Below are 21,598 nucleotides of genomic sequence, written 5' to 3' on the forward strand. Positions count from 1 at the left end.
GAAGGGCTGGCCTTCGGCCTCCCCATTGCATCTTCAGGAAGGAGGGAGCGCCCTCCAAGCAAAAAAAAGGTCCAAGGCACGTGGACGTGGAAATGGGCTTGTTGCGTGGGACCACCAGCAAAGGGTAACCATGGGGAAAGCAGAGAGCAGAGGGATGACCCAGGAAAAGAGGTGCTAAAGAGATTGCCCTGTGACCTTTGTGTGTGATTCTGACACGCCATCCCGACCTCCAGAGCTGTGTTGTCCTTGGTCACTTCTCATACCAAGGCCTCTTCTGGGGCTGAAGTGCTGATTCTTAACTCTTACACTCGATTCACGGACCACTCTGAGAGTGTTGCTTTCGTCCCTGAAAACTGGACATAACTCACAAGATTTTCCATATCGTTGTAGGGCATTGACGCCCCACCCCTGAAATTCATCTGTGAACCTTTGGGGGGTCTCTATCAGATTTTGAAGTATGTAGTCAATATCTGCAGTGTTTTCTAGAAAGGAAGGGCATAGATAGAGTCAGGCTCCCATGAACAGTTCAGATGCTGGCTCCTGTGTGACGGCATGTTTACCTGCACTGTGGCTTTGAGGACGGGTAGCTGCCCCTAACAGGACTCTTCCCAGAGCTGGACAGGGGTGAGGTTTTCAAGGAGGCGAGGAGGCCAGAGGAGCTCTGGAGGCACTAAGACCCTCCACGTTGTCAGACCGACTCAGGCCCTAAGAAGTCCGATCACACGTCCTTAGCCCTCTTGTCCAACAGCGAGCGATCACCCTAAGATAGAGTCTGGCTTCTCTTTGCTGAAGCTTCTACCTCCTACTTCAGGCTGGAGACGAAAAACCATCAACCCAAGGAGTGGGTGTCAAGTACGGAAGGGCAGCCACCACACACAGCGCTGAGGGAGGATGGAGGTGGGAAACATATACTACGTGGGTTCTCAGAGGTTATACAATCTGGTCTTTCAGAGAGGACTGAGACAGGAGGGTCCCAGCGCCCGGTTGTGCTGAACTGCACAGCTGAGCATCTGAGAGGATGGGCCAAGGGACAGACCATTGCAAATGGTTTCACCACAATGTCATGACCAGGCAGCTGGTGGCAACAGAGAGCATCCGACAGGTGGGCTTTTCAGCTTCCCAGATTAGCAGTACCCTTCTGGGACACTCTGGGACATCAAAAGAGGAACCATCCTGTGTGACCTCATTTCCTTTCTGATTCTTATATGACAGTCTATTTTTAAATGTTTTTTTTGAAAAAAACAAACCATATATACCATTTACTATTGGCCAGACACCTTCTAACCTTCTAACCCCTTTATGTATTATCTTATTTAATCTTTATCACCACCCCATAAGGCAAGTCCTATTATTATCCCTGTGTTGCTGATTTGGAACCAGAAGCACAGAGAGGTTAAGTATCTTTTCCAAGATCACACAGCTTGTGAGTGGTGAATCTGACTCCAGCGTCAGGTTCCTCATTATGCTGCCTCTCCAAAAAGGACGTGTTTTTTGTTTGTTTGTTTGTTTGTTCATTTGTTTTGAAAATATAATTCTGCTGGTTTCCAATCGACTAATTAAGAAAACCAACTTATTTTAATTTTTATTCTAATAGAAATGCATCCTATTTGCTAAGAACTCATATCATAGCCATACTAAGCTGAGGTATAAATTCTGGCTCTGATGATTTCTGGTTCTGTTGTCCTGGGCAATTTTCTTCACCTCTCTAACTCTCCATCCACTTTTACACCTGGAGGTAATAATGCTTTCCTCACAGGGTTGTTGTGGGGAGTGCTCAAGAATGTAGCAATGCACTTAAAATATTCCTGGCGCTTGAGTCCCCTGTTACGTGTGTGAGCTTTATCCAACGTGACTATGTCTTAGAGTGGTCATCTTCATTTACATGAATGTCAGGTGTTTAAGTTCCTACTCATTTATCCCTGGTTGACCCGAGACATCCCAGTTTCATGAAGCAATAGATCCTCATACTGCTTAAGCTGGTTGGAGTTGGGTTTCCGTCCCTTGCCACTAATTGATTCTGGACTAATCCAATAGTGATGGTAAGAACAGCAGATACAGATAGGCACACTCATAAAAGGAAGTCATCAAACATACCTTTCACTTGTTTTTTTTTTTTTTTTCTAAACAAATACTTTTATAGAACTTTCTAAGTGTCCAACACCATTCTAAGCTCTTTAAGAACTAACTCATTTAATCTTTTCACAATTTTCTGGTACCGGTACTCATAAGAGCCCATTCTACACACGAGGACGTATAACTCAGACAGTTTGCATAGTTCCTGGCTAGCTGAGTGCGCAGACCTTTAGCCAAAGCCATGCCTGCTTCATTCCAAACTGCACTTCCTTTCCCCTGACTGCCATGCATTACCAAGGGTGTTGATGGATATCAGTCAAGTAAGGAATCCTGGAAACCTCCCCAGGATCTTGTACCAACACTCGGGTGCCTACGTTATAACCATGTCTCTATGCTGAGGCCTCTTCTAGTGACTCCTAGGAAGAACATCCTTTCAGAGACATCCCACTGACTCAGAGCCAACACAGACTGCACGACCTCTAATTGGCATTCAGACCCAGACACAGCAGCACCGTCCTGAGATCAACCTGCCATGGTGTGCATCTTCTCCTTAAATGATGTTTGGCAGAGACAGCCCTTTGTCCCTCCACAAATGTTGATGAACTTTTTGGGCTGCTTTTCTGGTAGGGACTCATTTTGCCACACACTCAACCTAACACAGATCTGAACTCACAGATCGGAACTCAACAAGTCGGCATTCCCTAAAATAGTCACTGTGTTCTTTTGCATCTCCCCCCGACAATATTGAATAGAGCTCCGTGTGGAAATTCACAGATTCCAGGGTGGCTGTTTGTTTTAGGATTACCACCCAGACCTCACTCACTTCCTTGGAGACTGGTGATTGGCTTCAAAGATAAATGTCCCTTTTAGGACCAAAATAGAACAAAGGCACAAAAGGCAACTGAAGGATTTAAAATTAGGATAAAAAAAAGAAAAGAAAACTTGGCACTAGGAGTGGCCTTCCTTAACAGCTTAAAACTCACCAGTGATGCCCAAGTTTCCATGTGGCTTATCCCCATATGTTCCCACACTCCCAGCGGGACCTCACGTTTGCAGGCACTATTTATCATTCTGGCTGGTGGAGTGCTCATCTGACTACCTCGCCAAGCGGTCCTCGTTATCTTTATAATTACCGGGGGTCCTTTTCATGCTATACTCTGCCAAGACTCCGGCTTACCTCACCCTGTCAAACTCAGAACACATGGAGAGATGGGGTGCATCTTCAGTGAAGGGTAGGGGGACAGCCTTCCTGCCCACCAGGAAAAGCAAAATCAAGAAGAAGTAGACCAGAAGCGACCAGAGACATTGTTTACAGGCTGCACTCTACGCCACTGTATTTAACAAACACTCTCAATGTTCATTCTAGTGTTCACTAGAACTAAGGCTATACTGTTTTTCCACACATAGTAATTCATTCAGTCTTCATAAGGACTGATAACAAATATCATTCTCATTCACAGATAAGAAAACGGAAACAAAGATGGCAACACAAGATGGCAAGTGGCAGATTTAAACCAAATTTATATCTAGACACTACGTGTGAAGCTGCTCTACCACACTGCATTCTAACTGATATCACCATCATCACCAAACATCACCACAACCACCACTACAGTATCATCACCATCACTGCCTCCATCACGGTCACCATCACCATCACCACCACCTTCATCACCGCCATCACCACCAACACCAACACTACTGGCACCACCAACATCTCCAACAGCACCATCAACACAACTACCACTATCATCAACGCCATCACCTCCACCACTTACACCATCACCATCACCACCATCTTCATCACCGCCATCACCACCAACACCAACACTACTGGCACCACCAACATCTCCAACAGCACCATCAACACAACTACCACCATCATCAACGCCATCACCTCCACCACTTACACCGTCACCATCACCACCACCTTCATCACCGCTATCACCACCAACACCAACACTACTGGTACCACCAACATCTCCAACAGCACCATCAACACAACTACCACCATCATCAACGCCATCACCTCCACCACTTACACCGTCACCATCACCACCACCTTCATCACCGCTATCACCACCAACACCAACACTACTGGCACCACCAACATCTCCAACAGCACCATCAACACAACTACCACCATCATCAACGCCATCACCTCCACCACTTACACCGTCACCATCACCACCACCGTCATCACCGCCATCACCACCAACACCAACACTACTGGCACCACCAACATCTCCAACAGCACCATCAACACAACTACCACCATCATCAACGCCATCACCTCCACCACTTACACCGTCACCATCACCACCTCCACCACAATCACCTCCACCATCACCCATCACCACCTCCGTCACCAACATCCCCACAACCAAGAATAAAAGTATTTATTGGGCTTTATTCCATGTGCTGGGGGCTATACAAACAATCTCATGCCAAACTCAACAACAATCCCAGTTCCTGATCCTGCTGTTACCTCTCTTTCACAACTGTGGAAAGTAGGCTCTGGACAGCTTTCAAGACATGCCCAGGTAGCTGATCAGAAGTCTGAAAGATGAGTGATGTTTTTAAGATTTAAAGCCAGTTTTACCCAACACTGATGAGGATGCATTTAACTCCTGGGCTCCTTTGACCAGAGGTGGGAGATGGAGGCCCTGCCCACTGGACATTTCATCAAGCTTGCTCCCCACTCCTCACCCACCATGTTAGAAGTCAGTTGCTAAGATGTGAGAGGTCATCTCACCAAACTGGGCAACTCTGCGACCAAACAATGCACAAGACCCCCGACTGAGATCTCAGCTCTGGCCAATCAACATCCAAGGGGCTTTGGCCTGAATGAAATAAGCTGAAACTAGCCTGTAATTCTCTCTGGTGAAGCCCCACCTGCCCCAGGTCACTGCCTCCTGAGACAGGACCCTCCTCCCGGAAGCCCTCAGATGTCGCCCTCAAGCATGTTACATTTGTTCCCTTCAGCTGCACCTGTTTTGGGAGGTGCAGAAGTATCACAAGGAGACTTTCACAACTGTCTATCTCCCTGTGGACTCTTAGTCCAGGCGACCATCACCTAGCACCTGAGTTATTGCAGTGGGCTTCCACCTGAGCCTCTGCTTTCAATCTTGTCCCCCTCTAATCTGTTCTCCACGAAACAGCTGGACTGGTCTTTTTAAAGGTGAAGTTCAATCATGTCTCCCCTTCTTCTCTCTCTTTTTATTCCTCCTGGCAGTAAATCTAACTCTATATCAGTGTTTCCAAAAACTGTGGATTCTGGCGCCTCTCTGCTTCTGTCCCCTCTCACTCTGCTCCAGGCTCCCTGGTCTTTTCCCAGTCCCCTGAGGTCCCCCCAGGCTCAGGACTGCCACCCTGTATACTCTCAGGTCAGTACAAAGGGTCTTCTCCACCCTGATCGCCACCTCTCTGCCTACCTCTGACTTCATCTCAGCTTCAAGGCCACATTCAGAGAGAGCTTCCTTTTTTCTTAACCCAACTCCTACCATTTCCTGTGGGCCCCCTTCTTCCCCTTCAGGGCGTTTACTACAATGTACAGAGCAGATTTCCACTGTGATCTCTGGCTTATTACCTCTCGTCCCCACAAACTCGTAAGCTCCATGAATCCTCAGTGACTCACTTAATTTTTGAGGCAGAGCAGAGGCTAAATAAATATTTGTTGAGTGAATAAGAGAGTGAATTAATTATTAACCAATTACTTACATGAGAGGAGGAGGTCTGATTCAATCACTAGGCATGTCACCTGCTTTGCCATAGATGACTTGATAAGTCTTTCATAAATAGATCATGAAGTATTAGGGACATTCTAAAACATGGTTAAAAACACAGCATTTCTCTTCCCTGGTAGTATCAGATACACTGTTAAAATCGTATGTGTAAGCCAATAGTTGTCTTATGTAATATAGTAATTGCTGGCTTGAATTAAAGACATCATTATTTTGGAAAGTGGAGAGTCACTCTTTTTCTGATCTAAAAGTAAAGAATCCATCCCTCATATTAACACATCATCTTCTTGGCATGCTACATGATTAAAGAGGAAATGTGATTTTGTTTTGTGGGAAATTGGTATTTTTCACCAAGTCAAAGAAGCACGATCAGAATAAAGGGATGTTTATTTGGGTGAATCACCAGCTTTGCACAAATCCCAAGCGCTAATTGCATAATGGGTCTTTACAAAATGCCATAATGCCGGTTCGGCTGCTTTCTCTGTTTTCGGTTTGAAAAATAGATTGTTTAATAACCCATCAAAGCTATATGTAAACCAAGTAAACAATGGAACAGATGTTGACTGCTGTCTTGTGCCTCGCAGACATAATTAAAGACAATGAGACACTCACGGATTCATATAATAGAGGACAAATGCAAACACAAAACTCAGTACAATGGGAATGTAAACTGCATTTGCTGGACACCTGCTTTCTCAGTCCAAGTTGCTGTATCATATTTCCCATGATGAAAATGGTCTGCAATACTCATTACTTCCTTATGTAATGATGTATGTACATTTTGTCCTCCACTTTTCCGAAAGACAAAAACTGGGAAAGGTAGTCTTTTCAACTGAATGTTTCCATTTCATGACCACTGACAAGACCCTGGATTGCTTCAAAAAAGGTTTCTAATTTTATCATAAGCATAAATGTTCATAAAACCTAGTTAGCTCAAACTTCCACATGCATAAGAGAAATTCAAGCCCTGGTTTGGATAGGTGTAGGTCAGGGCTTTCTTCATGTTTTCTTTTTTTTTATTTCTTCTTTTCCTTTTATTTTCTTTTTGGCATTTATCTGTTCATGTATTTTTAAAGGAATTCTACTGAATTGCGATGTTTATTTTCTAAAAGCCTTACAAATCTTTAAGGGAGGAATATGTCCTAAAGTGAAGACTTCCCCTCATACCAAAACAATCCTGCTGGACAGAATATTTAAAGTATTCTTCTAATTTTCTAAATATTCTGTTTCTCTCCCCTCAAACGCCTACTCAGAAGTCTGTTAGTTTTCAGTTCTCATCTCTATAGGGGAAAATAATGTAACCACACAAAAACGAAACATGACATAATTGAGAGAACACAAGTGCAATAAAAAGAAAAAAAAAACACAGGGCTTTTCTCTGCAGATATTTTGAAAGATTATATGAAGTTTCCCAATACATTATTTGATTATATCATTTCCCCCTTCTAATTAGGACAAAGAAAAAAAACAAACTGAGGCTAGCATCAGCTTTCTGTGGCTTACTGGACAGAAAACTTTCCAAGATCCACAGTCTTAATTCAGAAAATACAGAATATCCTCACTCATTTTCAAAAGAAAAAAGAATCCACCGAATTCTTTCTTTCCATGAATAACTGAATTTCCTTAAAGCCTCAAAGGTCTCATTGTTTGAAGCACGCAGGAGGCTCCTGCCCAGCCACTGGTGGGGAAGGGTGGAGACGCCCCTGTGCATTCACCACCTCCCCTGTCTGTCGTTTTTTTGACGACTGGGAAGGGGGGGGGGGGTCCTAATGCGATCTGCATCTCCTTATGTTAATAAAACGGTGTCAGCCCATTTGCACAGACAGCACCATAAAGCATGCTTTGTCCAAATGGGAATCGGGGAGAGCCATGATGCCACCATGAAGCAAACCAATCAACCCTGAAACACCTAAGACAGATCACATCCCTTCCTTCATTCATTCCTTACAGAGAGGCAGTGGAAATGTCCCTAGGTGAATCTGATTACACACACACACACACACACACACACACGCACGCACGCACGCACGCGCACGCGCACGCACACGCACACGCACACGCACACGCACGCATCCAGGATCTCAGAAGCTCAGGAAGGTGGTAAAGCACTAAATTCTTCTGATTTATGGAGCAGCCTGCACTGCATTGAGCAGAATGGCATGGCAGTCGGGGACCCCGCTCCCAGAAATTCCTTTATGAACACGACCAGGGCCCTGCAAGTGAACAAAAGCAGCGGTGCAGGGTGTATAAATCATTAATACGGTGCCGGGCAGTGACTGCATTTCCTGTGTTAGTTGGAGAGCCCCTCAGCACCACAGGGATTTGGGGATTGGAATTGGCTGCAGAGAAATGCACTCCATCATCCTCGGAGCGGATTCGCTTCCCATCAACCGCGCTCTCACTCTCCTCCCCGCCCTCCCCAAGTCTGACAGCCTCACTGTGTGTTGTAATTTATTCAGCAGTAATCATAATGACTTAAAAATAAAATCACGAGAAAGCTTCAAAGTTGAAAGCTCTCTCCCCACTGACTCTTTTCCTTTCTGACAAGTTTTGCCTTTGAAAGGAAAGAGAGAGGAGGACTCTAGGTGAGGAGGAGCTGTTTCTCCATACTGATGGGCTAGCAGGGGCCTGGGTGAACTTGCAGAAGCAGCCGCCTGCACTGCCCGGCTGGCAGCAGGCTCTAGGGGGGCGCGATCTGCTGTTCCTTGTCGCCTCTACCTTTCTCACCTGCCTCAGGTCATGGTGCATGGGGGGAAAGGAAACACGAAATGATCCTTCTCAACTCCCTAGAGGCCTTTTGTGGGGGATTCAGTGAGGTAATCCATGCGAAAGTGCTTTGGACTGTGCTTGTCACCTAGCACTCTCTAAAAGTTATTGATTATTGCGTTATTCTAATCATTTTATCATCATCATCATCACGGCCAAGGCTGCAAGTGGCATCTCCTACGGTTCACAGAGCAGACTCGCTTTTGGGATGGAACCTAAAGGAGGCTAAAGAAAATAAAAGAAAGAGAAAAAAAGAAAGGAAAAAAAAAAGAGACAGAGAGTTCTCAAGAATCCTGAGTCACATGTTCCAAATGGAGACCCCTAGTGGAAAGTTCTGCCATTGCACCACGAAGAAAATTTCTCCACTCCCTATTTTAACCGTTCATTGCAATCATTTAGGGAAAAAAGGATCGGGAGGTGGAGAGGGAAGAAGAAAAGAAAAAAAGCAAAAGAAATCCCATAGCTTCATGCAGATTATTTGGATGAGAGCGTCTGTCAGCCAGTTTAAGTAGAGACAACACACAGGTTCTAAGCCAACTCATTCGTAGGAGGCGTGGCTGCGTTTCCAGAAATTCCAGGAGTGGCCCAGATGAGGAGAGACCGGGAACTAGGAGTCCCACACCTCATCCCTTCGCTCTGGAATAAAGAGGACAAGCGAAAGAGCTGCAGCGGCACCCATGTTCCCTCTCACAGGACAGATCCCTGGCCTGAAAATGCCTGTGTCAGCCAGACCGTCTGTCTCAAAACTGGGGCATTTGCCCAGATGGCAATGCCAAGCGCCTAAGCACCACCAGGCCTCAGAAAAATCTCCCCTGGACTCTCCCAGGTGACATTCTGCGCTGTGGCAGACACCCGCCGCATTCGAGCTTATGGGAATAAACTTCAGTGTGTGCCCAAGTCCCCCGCATCACAGAATAATGACATTCTGAAGAGAAATAAATGAAGCCCCTGCAGTGTGATTCTGTCAGCTTTTGAAAGTAAATAACTTTGCTACTGACAAGAGCAAGACAATTTTTATTTTCCCTCCTCCTGTCACAGAGCATTAATTGAGATGTGCAGTCACATTACAACCCAACACCGCCAGCAGGACTGACAGTTGACAGGGAGGAGAGGGAAGAAACCCAGAACAGGGAGAAGGGACCCCGGGACCTGGGAGAGCCCTCTGTGCCCCTCGGGCCTCTGTCCTCGGCAGGCCATGGGGCATAGAGCGCATCCGCTCGGGAGACATAAAAAAAATCACGTTCGGCTTCAATAAACAGATACAACTTTCCTTTAACGTAAGTGTGCGTTCATTCATTCCTTCACTTCATTCATTCCTTTCATTTCTTTTTTTGTTTTTCTGAAGCTGGAAACGGGGAGAGACAGTCAGACTCCCGCATGCGCCAGACCGGGATCCACCCGGCACGCCCACCAGGGGCCACGCTCTGCCCACCAGGGGCGATGCTCTGCCCACCAGGGGGCGATGCTCTGCCCCTCCAGGGCGTCGCTCTCCCGCAACCAGAGCCACTCTAGCGCCTGGGGCAGAGGCCAAGGAGCCATCCCCAGTGCCCAGGGCCATCTTTGCTCCAATGGAGCCTTGGCTGCGGGAGGGAAAGGGAGAGACAGAGAGGAAGGAGGGGGGGGGGGTGGAGAAGCAAATGGGCGCTTCTCCTATGTGCCCTGGCCGGGAATCGAACCCGGGTGCCCCGCACGCCAGGCCGACGCTCTACCGCTGAGCCAACCGGCCAGGGCTATTCTTCTTTCATTTCTTAACAAAGGTCTACCGACTGCTCACTGTGTCCCAGGCCACTGTTAGGTGCTTCCATCTGCATTGTACAAAGTTCACAAAGAACAGTTATGAAGTGGTTATCCTTAACCCTATTTTCCTGAAAAAGCCATCAAAGCTCCGAATCCAGTTAAAAAAAAAAAAAAAAAAAAAAAGCCACTTGCTGGATCCAGTTAGGTCAGCGAATTGAACAACCGAGTTGGGATTATGCCTTCAGTTGATGACTTCTGTCCTATATCGGAGTCAAGAGATAGCAATTTGTTTTTGTTAAAGTATGTTTTGGGGTTGGGGGGAGTAGGGGCGAGCTGCCACCAAACTGGTTCTAAAATAATGTAGGTTTCTCACCTGAGTTTTGTAAAATATTTGAGGTAAACAGCTGGATACTGCACAACGCAGATCTCGCTGCTCCTTCTGTTTGTGGATGTCAGTACTGCTCCCTGTTGAGGGAAGACTCATCTTGGGGAAGTCTCCCAGCTCTCACTCCTGCAGAGGGCCGGGCCTGACCCATGCCTGGGCTCAACAGCAAGCAGACCCATCGAAGAGAAGAGAGAGAGAGACGTTTGCTGTTGCTTTGGATAAGGGAGATCTAGTCTTCACGGTGAAGCCTGGGCAAACATCAAATGCCCAAAAAGAAAAGTCTCATTAAGACTAACCCTTCTGTGTGTTTACTCATCAGGACTGGGAAATCAGAGGCCCTTAAATCCTACAGCCGCCTGCGCTTTAGTTCCTTCGCTGCACTGGGGAGAAAAAAAGTCATTACATCTCTCTGGGAACACACACTCACCTTCTGAATGCTTTCCACTCTGGCTCCCAGTCCTAATTCTGATTCTCTGTGTGTTTAAACACAACATGAGTGGAGGCTGCTCCTCACCTGGGGCCTGGTCCAGTTATTGGAGGCCACAGCGCCCCCTCCCGGCCCCGTGGTCTCAAAGCCCCCGCATGCTGTAGACCTTCAGTCTATGCTTGTCTTCCTCTGCTGTGCACTCTGCTGCTCTGCGAGGGGGCAGACAGGAGATGCCAAGCAGGTAACTGGAGTCTTGCTCTTTGCAGAATGGGTCAGGGGAGGAAGGAATGATCCCATGCCACACACGAAAGGGGACTCCTAGGAAATCCAATGGACACAGCCAGTGTTTCGCAGTGTGCGGCCCTACACTGACGGCTCTCAAGATGGCGGAGGGGTGAATGCTTTAATGGACGCTCCATGAGTCTGCTGTTTACTGAGAAAGTCTGGAAGAGCAGCGGGCACCTCATAGGAGTTCCATAAACATGAAATGAATGAAGGAACATGTGAACAAATATTTATTTCAATGTATATTGGGACAAATGATCTCAGAGCTGTCATTCTGTGACTATGTATTTACTTTGGTTTGGGCAAATCTACTCTTCAGTTCAAGCTATAAGTTGATCCTAAAAACATCAGGTGGATATTGACTGTGATGATGACAGCATTGGTAGAAATTAGGGATTAGGAAGGGGATGCTGGAATGCCTGAAATTGCAGAATCAGTTGGCCCTGTTTCATGGTTTTCAAAGTAATAGCTCATGTTTAAGCACTTGATGAGGTTTAAAAATATATATATATAATATATATATATATATATATATATATATCTCAACAGAATTTTTGGTGCTCCACACTAATGTCTTTCTTTCTTTATTTTTTTAAATTTATTCATTTAGGAGAGGAGAGAAAGAGAGGGAAGGAGAAAGGGTGGGTAAGGAGCAGGAAGCATCAATTTCCATATGTGCCTTGACCAGGCAAGCTCAGAAGTTTCAAAACAGGAACCTCAGCATTCCAGGTCAACGCTTTATCCACTGCGCCACCACAGGTCAGACCATGAATGTCTTTCCTAAGGCTTCCACCAAAACCCTCTCTCCACCTCTAACCCCAACCCTATTTCCAAAGGCCCCTGGGTTTCTCCACAGCTCAGGAGTGGCCTTTTCTTATTAATTCAAGAAGCATTCAATTCCATCCTTTTGTGTTTTCAATATGGCCCCAGAGGATAACGGACTACCACTTGACACGTGACCCAGTTCCACCGCTGACTGGGTCCCTATGCCTCTTGGCCTCATGCACTGTCTTTTACAGAAGAGGCAGGCGCACGCCCCTTCCCCATTCTTAGAACACCTTTCACAACTTCTCCCATGCCTGATGCTCCCTTTTCCTCAGGTCAGAAAAAGCATTACCTCCTTAGAGACACCCACACCGACTCACCCAGCAGCTCATGCTCAACAACCAACAACAACCCACTAACCCTTCTTCCCATCACCCCTTCTGTTTCCTGCACAGCGCTCTCTCCGAGCTGAAGAGATCTTCTTGAAGAGTCACTTACTTCTGCATCGTCTAATGTTTTTTTTAACTGGAATGCCAGCTCCGTGGTGGCAGGGACCTTTCCTAATTTGATCTGTCGCAATATTTTCAATGCCTGGAAACAATTTTTTTTTTTGCATAGCCAAATGAAAGAAGGAATGAATGACTGAATGCTTCTCCATATAAATCTGTATAAATGGGGGCAGTCACTGCCTCCCTTGCTTCTAAGGTTCTAGAAAGTCCAAATGTACTCATTCATTCATTCATTCATTCACGCCTTAAATTTTTTTTAAAACAACCTGTATGTATTAGACTTATTCTAGGAATTGTGGGTACAGTTAACAGACAGAATGCAGAAGTCTCTGCCACCATGGTGCTTACAGTCTAGCAGGTCAGAAAAACCGTAGCAAAACTGCTGTATAAACTGTCCCGCGCTTAACAAATCTAAGAAATGCAAATGAGGCCAGGGATCAGAAGTGAGACCCCAGGCAATAGAAAGCCGTCATTTGCTCTTTTTCAGCCAGGACCAATCAACCAGGGCTGCAACGTGCCAGAATCCGCAGTAGCATTAAGATCCTTTTTAACCCCCGACGCTTTCAGTTGCCAGAAAGTTCCAACCACATAAGCTTTTTCCTAAGTCCAACCAGGGGTGGCACCTGGGGTCCTTCGGAAAGCCTATTGTGCCAGTTCCTCTCCTCCGCAGGGGGGGCCTGCGGGTTTCTGCTCATTTCCCCAGCTCACTGGCATTCGGCGCGGTTGAAGGGCCAGGGCCAGGGCCCTCCTGAGCTATTGTGCCTGAGAGCTGACCTGATCTGACACAGCCCCTCTCAATGGGACGCCCGCCACACCATGCAGACAGCCACAGGCCACTCTGCTCAGCCCTGCAAACTTCCCTGGAACAGTTCCCGGAAACAGGAAACTTTATTGATGAATGAAACTATCTTTGCTTTTCTTTTTCTTTTTCTTTTTCTTTTTCTTTTTTTTTTTTTGTACTTTTCTGAAGCTGGAAACGGGGAGAGACAGTCAGACAGACTCCCGCATGCGCCCGACCGGGATCCACCCGGCACGCCCACCAGGGGGCGACGCTCTGCCCACCAGGGGGCGATGCTCTGCCCCTCTGGGACGTCGCTCTGTCGTGACCAGAGCCACTCTAGCGCCTGGGGCAGAGGCCAAGGAGCCATCCCCAGCGCCCGGGCCATCTTTGCTCCAATGGAGCCTCTGCTGCGGGAGGGGAAGAGAGAGATAGAGAGGAAGGAGAGGGGGAGGGATGGAGAAGCAGATGGGCGCTTCTCCTGTGTGCCCTGGCCGGGAATCGAACCCGGGACTCCTGCACGCCAGGCCAACGCTCTACCACTGAGCCAACCAGCCAGGGCCTATCTTTGCTTTTCTTAATTGAATTAAACAGCACACTGGGGCAGCTCTCCCCGTCCATTAGAGAGGTCTCTGCAGATGGGGAAAAATTACGCCCACACTTTGTCAGCTCTGCCTTCTTCCCAGGATGAGACCTCCCTGCCTCCCCTGACACCCTGGGCCCAGACGCCCCAACCCGATTTTTTTTATTTACGACGCTGCAATCTCCTTCTCTTCCAGAAGACTATTATTTGCCTGACAAATGACACTGTTTTTACCCGGCTGTTATGAATAAACAAGCATTGTGTTTTCCTCTTGGGGCAGAGAGAGCCTGGTTCAATGAATTAGAAAGCCCTCAAAAAGATTGTCTCCCCCTCAGTCCATCCGCAACTGGACAATTACTCAAGGGGGCCCGCTGTAAGGAGAGCCAATGGCACGTGAGCACGAATAACACGGGCTTCCCCCACTCCTGCAGAGGCAGGCGCGGCCAGGTGGATGTTCTGGCATGGGAAGCGCCACGAAATGGCAGGTGGAGCCACCTCCTGAATAGCGCCGGACATGGTCCGTGGCCTCCCCGATATCTTTAATTAAATACTCTTAACACAGAGGCCACCCGAGTGACCCTGTCATCAATACCCAAGCCCCTTTCCCTTCCATGTATTTCAGAAATGGAAGAAACACAGGCAAACCCCAGCCCATCTGAGACATGGGTCTTTCCTGGCCAAGAAGAGCCCAGCCATCACGCCTTCTGCCCTGACCTGGAAAAGTCAGAGCAACCAGAACGATCGGTTAATTAACCAGTTCATAACTCAGGCTCTCTCTAGAAAAAAAGAGAGGGACTCATGTTCTATCAGACAGTCCCCCAGGCTTGGGAACGTGCTCATTCTGGCCACTTACATCCCTTAAACAATTCAGACATGAAGATAATCTATTCTAATTCTTTTCTGTGTTATTGACACTATTGACTGCCCCCAATCCACAGCACAATCTAATAAATCAACATGGGATTAAGCCAAGAAGAAAGAAGGTGATAAAATGCCATTTGGTCCCCTATAAATCATCAGACCGAGCAGCACAAGGTAAGTAACTGGAATGTGAATTGAACTTGTCTACGCAGCCATAATTGTTATGGCCTACTGAACGTTTCCCAAATTTATAACCCCGGCGGGTACGTGGGGGCGACCCCCCCCCTACAGCCTGCGTGGGGGAGCCCATCTTCCCAGTGACTCGGTACTGAGCACTGCTTTCTAATTAAAGACAGAAAAGGGTTGATATGCAGGTTTCAGTTCAATTGCTTTCGATCTGAAGATGTCCACAGTGAGCAATGGCTTCATTTACCAGGAATTACCCTTTGTACAAACCACTTCACTATTTAAAACAAACCCCATGGATCATCATTAAGTGGGAAAAATTACCAATCTTCAGATATCGACAGTGGCATGGCCCCCTTTTGGAGGCCCTCCCCCCCCCCCCCACACACCTCTTTTAATGTGGGTTATTTTAAGCATTTGACTTGTTTTTAAATTCAGACTGATAAAAAGGTTCTGGGTGAAGAGAATCTGACAGATGAGAAGCTTTCTTAGAAAGATACTGGGAGACACTGCAGGGGGTTTAGGAACAGGAAAAAGAAAGTTAATACGCTACTCCTGCTCCTATAAGGGGGTTGAAGTCAGCGTGGATCATAGCACTGAGGGGCCTGATGAGGTGCGGACATTGGAAAGCAGGGCCAGTTCGCTGCCCGCAGCCTCGCTGTCACTTCCCATGTGACACACGCGCTCTTTGGTGTGTTCCTTGTGACTCAGAATGTCGATCAAGCACCTTGATTCTTGTTTTGTGTTGTGTTCCGTGTGTGTGTGTGTGTGTGTGTGTGTGTGTGTGTGTGTGTGATTGTTTTCTAGATTTCTCTATGAGGAAAACAAAACATATTCTCTTTGGAATCTACTGATTGAGAATTTACTCATTCAGAAGTCCCAAATTTGGGATTTATATTCAGAATTTTCCCTCAAAAACAATAATGCTTACATGGGTGCCTGCTGCTTGGGAACTGTGAGGAGATTCTGTATTGTGGATAGGTGAGTTTGGATTTCACCTGAGAAGATCCACCAGCAAAGAAGATGCAATAAAACCTCTGCAGTGTGTCAAGAACAGAAGGTGAGGTGGGACTTCCCTTGGACAGCAGGACTGAAGCCAGCAGCTCCAATGCCCAGCTGTCTCTTTCATCTGAGAAGGATCTACTAGATACACGCTCTAGACTAGAAGGATACATATGTGTGTACACACATACGTGTACGTTTGTGAGTGATGACATCACTGGATTCAGTACCAAGGTGCCGACAGGACTATGCAGCATTATATCACTTTGTAATTCAAAACTGTAGAAACATCTCAATGGTTAAAAGGAAGAAGAAAGAGAAAATAAAAGATTTACCACTCTAGTAAAAAATACCTTTCTAGGTTAAAGTTCCTGGGATATAAACAAATGAAATGGATTAAGTCAAATAATTCAAACATTTAAGTGGGGCTGAATAAACAAGTTCTTTGTGTCAAAAGGGTTATGTCGTCTTCATGTGGTCATTTGGAGAAGACTCGATGCTGAGGTATCCCAATCGATTTTTAGTCTTTTTTATGAGTTGTCTTAGGAACAAATCCGGGAGGCTTCAGGAAGACAGGCTGGGTGTCAGGGTGAGTCAAAGAAAGCAGATGATGAAGTAATTTTCCTTAAATATCGGCCGAGAAATAAGTACCTGATGAAACTTCATTCCAGGGAATTATATTTTACTGAAGACTCAGTGGCCCTGATCAGAGTTTGTGATTTCCTAAAACAGAACAAAAAAGGCTCCAAAATCAGATAGTGGTGTCTTAGTTATTCTCTTATGTAATTGGTGGCCTGAATGACAAACAGCTCTTAAATAGGTTGATTTGTAAATAACAATAAAATAAAAGGTTTCCAATAAAGATGTCATTTGTCATAGATGCTGCCTGACTCATGCATCTGATCAACTTACTTTGAGAGTACAGATCATCAAAATTAAATAGAGCTACAATCATAGCTAAAGATTCATAGTAGATAGAAAATATAGGGTCTATGTATAGATAGCAGGTGTATAGATTGTATCAGTAAGTGGTTGGTGGCATTTGAAGTGAGCTATTTCACACACTTAATCAGCCAATGGTCTGGACCAGTAAATAAAAGCAACGACTGAGAGACTTCTATACAAACTATGATGACAGCCAACGGCCAGAAGAGACGACCCGAAGGTATGGCTCTCCAAACCTGACAGTGCGCCCTCAGAAAGAGTGGGACGTGCAGAGAGAAAATCTGATGCTCAAATAGACAGGCAAAAATAACTGTCTGCTGCTACCATACTTCAGGCATTTAGTGATACTCAGAGCACACACACACACATGTGCGTGCGCACGCGCACACACACACACACACACACACCGCATTCTGACTGTGTGTCACTGCATCAGCTTATCAGCACTTCCACTCAGAGATTTACATGCTCCTTCAAGAGGGAGGTACGTGCCAGAGCACATTTCAAAACCCACCTCCGTCTATCTTCATATGGGACCACGATGCTGATTTAGTCACTTCTGCATATTTGCTATGGCTGCCAACATTCCTTTTGAGCCTCCCCTTTCCAGAGCAGGAATGTTTCCCCTTCTGGAAGAGACTGCTGGACAGATGCCGAGGACCCCTGCATTTATTCTACATACTTGTCCTTTCCATGGTGAGAATAACCTCCCACTCAAAGTACCTCTCATCTTTCCTAAGTTGTGCTAAATGGGCAAACCGATTTAACAATCTAGAAAGAAGAAAGATCGATTTATTTAAAAAAGAATAATGCACAAAGAAACTGTGAGAACATTGAATAGCTATAGCATCCTACTTGTTAGGTAATGCTGTTCAAATTGATTAACACCATGAAAGAAGTGAATAGAGGAGGCAAAAGATCAACTCATATTAATAATCAGATTAAATTCAACTACGGCTGGGCATCTATAGAAATACTCATTAAGATACTCTCCTAGTGGGTAACCAATCTTACACACACACACACACACACACACACACACACAGAGAGAGAGAGAGAGAGAGAGAGAGAGAAAGTAAAAGCACAGAAATGGTAGGAGCAGATGAATCATATAATATTAGTTACCAATAAGGCTTTTTGGAAATGTTTCCTGGCACAATTGACTTAAGGGAAATGGAATAAAATAATATGCAAAAGGACAAACCAATTTCTTCCCAAGATATAACAATACAAAAAAAAGGGGGGGCTATTCACAAACAGACTTGCAATAAGAAATATGCTTAAAAATATCTTCTGGAGGCAACCAACTTGATCACAGATTACCCAAATGTTCAAAGCAGAATCTTGACAGTTTGTAAATACATATATTCCTACAACAGATTGACACGGAGGGTCTTTGGGGAAGGAGGCCCCGTATGAACACTTGTGAACGAAGTTTACTAGACCACAACCACACACAGTTAACAAATGGTCCTCTTGCAGGGAGTACATGGAAAAACAGATGAAAGACTACAATCATGGTTAACTCTTCATGCAACAGGATAGGACAGGTAGAAAGATTCCCATCTGCATGACAGAAATCCTTCTAACCCTGCCAATCATATCTATAGCCCCTGCCCAGTAAGAGAATGCTGGGCTTGTCATCTGTCACCCCACCCCCACCCCTACCCACCCACTCAAGGCCATATTGAGCTGTTTCCCAAAACCAGGAACCAACTTGGGCAGCAGCTCTACTACTAGTCAAGAAGGAAAGACAGAGAAAGTCCAAGGGAAACACCCAGAGAAAGAGACACAATGAAAGATTCTGAAATAGACACAGAATGGCAAATAAACACAAAACCCCACAGCAAGACCATTAAGGGAGAGTGAAGGAGGAAAAAAAATAAAAATAAAAAAGCCTTTACACATAGCAACAAAGCCAGCATCCAAAGCAGCTAGCTCGCCTGCACCACAGTACTACCGGGGAGTTTGGAGGCAGATTCTGAGGCTGACACTCTCAAAAGCCCAGAGGCTCTGATTCCAAAAGCAACCGAATACAGCACCACCCAGACAAACTTAAGACAACAGAAACACTGAGCACACACACACACACATACATAGATGGTTGGTTTGTTTGTTTTCACTCCCTGTGAACGCCGCTGAATTAAAACTCCAAGCCCCGGAATGCCTCCACAAAGGTCCCCAACTCACAGCATCAGAGGGGGTTAGAGACTCGGATCACCACGGACGCACTAGCCTGAGAAAGAGGCGAGGAAGGAGAAGGCAGTTTGAGATTTTCAACTCCAGTTACCCACGCTTGGAAAGCAGGCGTTCAAAGTGTGCCCGGAGGGGCACAAACAGCTGTACGCGGGATATCCGGGGTCCACGGCGCCGGAGGGGTTCCCGATGCAGCGCTCCAGGTCCGGACGCACGAGCCCCCTCCCCAACCCCTCCGAGGTAGCAAAGCGCAGCCCAGCGACGCGGGGACCGAGTCCCTGAGCCCCGGGGAAGCAGCCAGGGAGGGAAGCCGCGCACCTTACCTGCTGTAAGTACATAAAAGTCAAGGCACACGAGAGCTGGGGACACATGCCCACGTTGGGGAGCGCCACGCAGGTGGCCCCCGTCAGAGGATGCTGCATGTCGTCTCTCTGGCGCCCGCCGAGCACGAGAGGGGACGCTAGCATGCAATCGCCGCGGCTCTTTGCCTGGACGCTACAATTTTTTTTTTTCCTTTTTTAATTTTGCTGATTATCTAAGTCAAACCCCGGTGGCTGCTCTCTTCTTCTCTCCCTCCCTCCCTCTCTCTCTCTCTCTCTCTCTCTCTCTCTCTCTCTCTCTCGCCCTCCCCCCGCCGTACCCTGCGTGTCCCTCCTCCCTGCCTGCTTCCCTTCTTCCCTTCGGGTTTGCTAGATCCCAATGTTCATCTGCCTCCAACGAAGACACTTGAGAGGATCAGGAAACTATTTTGCTTCCTTCGTATCTGTGTGTGTGTGAGTGTGTGTGTGTGTGTGTGTGTGTGTGTGTGTGTGTGTGTGTGTTGGGCCTGCTTTCTGGTGTCCCTCAAAGTGGCAGGTGGCCCCCGCCGCCCCACACCCCCCCGCGCAGATGACAAGAACAAGCAAAGGCAACTTCTATGAAAGGTGGAGGGGGTGGCTGCCCTCCTATAGATGCTGAGCCGAGGGGGGGGGGGGACAGAGCTGAGGGAGAGAGAGGGCGAGGGAGGGGGGAAGGAGAGAGGGAGCGAGCGAGAAAGAGAGGAAGAGAGAGAGATTTGACTCACACTGAGGTTCACTCCGTGGGTCCTGATGCTGCGTGCCTCCTCATTTGTCAAATGGGTCCAGGGCAGGGTTGGAATTTTTTTTTTTTTCTTTTTCCCTCCCCTTTGCTTTTTTTTTTTTTTTTTTTTTTTAAACGACTCACCAAAATTCAAATTGTGTCTGCTAAAAACCTCCGTGGGGCGGGCAAGGCAGCGAGCGAGCGCCCCACATCGCCGGAGAAAAGCTGGCCAATTCAGGCGATGATTGCCCGGCCGGCCGGGACCCGGAGACTTAGATTTGGGTAGCGGGTTCCTTTGCCGGACTCCCTGGCAAATAAACGCCAAAATGGGATTCCCCTGGTAAAGTGCTGGGAAGACGCTAGGGGCTGGGGGGGGGGGGGCTGGGGACAGGGCGCCGGGACTGGCACCTGAAGCAGGACAGGTTCTGGGGGCCCCCTCCCCCCTGGCGGGGCTGCCGAGGCGATGACGCACCCCCGGGCGCGGGGGGCACAGCTTTCCTTGGGCGCCTCGTCTCGGTTGGGCGGGCAGCAGCCAGCACACCGACAAGCCCTGCGCCGCCGCCGAGGGTTGGGAGGGGGGGGGGGACCGCGTTGGCTGGTGTGGAAATGAAGCCTGTTGGACTAAAGTGACACAACACGCCAGCCCCGGGTGAAGGCGAGGGGGGTATCACCCAGCCTGGAATCCTCGCTCTCCTCGAATTGTAAATGTACAGGCTGGAGAGTCCCCCGTCTGATAAGAGATTAGTCTGTGGGCTACAGCAGGCAAATAACAATGGTTGATTTATTTATTTCTTTTTCCTTGCCTTCACCGGCCAGGCCCTGTCCAAATTAACATTCTGCTGTTGCAGAGGGGGGGGGGGGGGTCGTCTCCCCTCTCTTTTTATTTTATGAAGTAATAATTATTCAGTAGTAGATTTTGTTAGTCTTTATGCAATAAAATAGGATGTGATCTGTAGATCAAAAGAAAATAGTAAAGATTCTAACAAGTCCTTAGTCCTCACAGAAAAAAAAAACAGAGAGAAAAAAAAAACCACCACGTTCCTGGCAGGGGTAAATTCGTGATCAGGGATAATGCCGTATTTTGTGATATAGATTTTGACCCAGTGACTGGATTTTCTTTTCTTTTTCAGAGCAAGAGGCCGTCTAAACAGCATCTTTTCTGATTGTTGGGTTCCCTGCAAAACACCTTACTTCGGGTTGGCCACCATCCTGAAGGGCAGAGGCCCCCCCTGAAAGTGCCCGGGGGGGCGCTGCCAGGCAGGACCCAAGGACTGGCCACCGGGGGCATCCCCGCTGAC

At 47.1% G+C, this 21,598-nt stretch overlaps 1 protein-coding gene across 10 annotated transcripts in view; it reads right to left on the reverse strand.

Moving 5' to 3' along the window:
- Positions 1 to 21,598, reverse strand: part of RBFOX1 (RNA binding fox-1 homolog 1) — a 1,119,122-nt gene that overhangs the window by 375,493 nt on the left and 722,031 nt on the right. For 8 of the 10 annotated variants that reach the window (XM_066382662.1, XM_066382652.1, XM_066382653.1 and 5 more), the window contains exon 1: positions 19,565 to 19,781. The exons of 1 other annotated variant lie outside the window; for it this stretch is intronic. In XM_066382662.1, the coding sequence (XP_066238759.1) occupies positions 19,565 to 19,708 (144 nt within the window). In that variant the 5' untranslated portion in view covers positions 19,709 to 19,781. Of the gene's footprint in view, positions 1 to 19,564; positions 19,782 to 20,444; positions 20,506 to 21,598 lie in introns of those variants that run through there. One more of the 10 variants, XM_066382663.1, reaches the window with a different exon arrangement.

This window comes from Saccopteryx leptura, chromosome 4 (genome assembly GCF_036850995.1).
Source record: "Saccopteryx leptura isolate mSacLep1 chromosome 4, mSacLep1_pri_phased_curated, whole genome shotgun sequence".
Classification (NCBI taxonomy): Eukaryota; Metazoa; Chordata; class Mammalia; order Chiroptera; family Emballonuridae; genus Saccopteryx; species Saccopteryx leptura.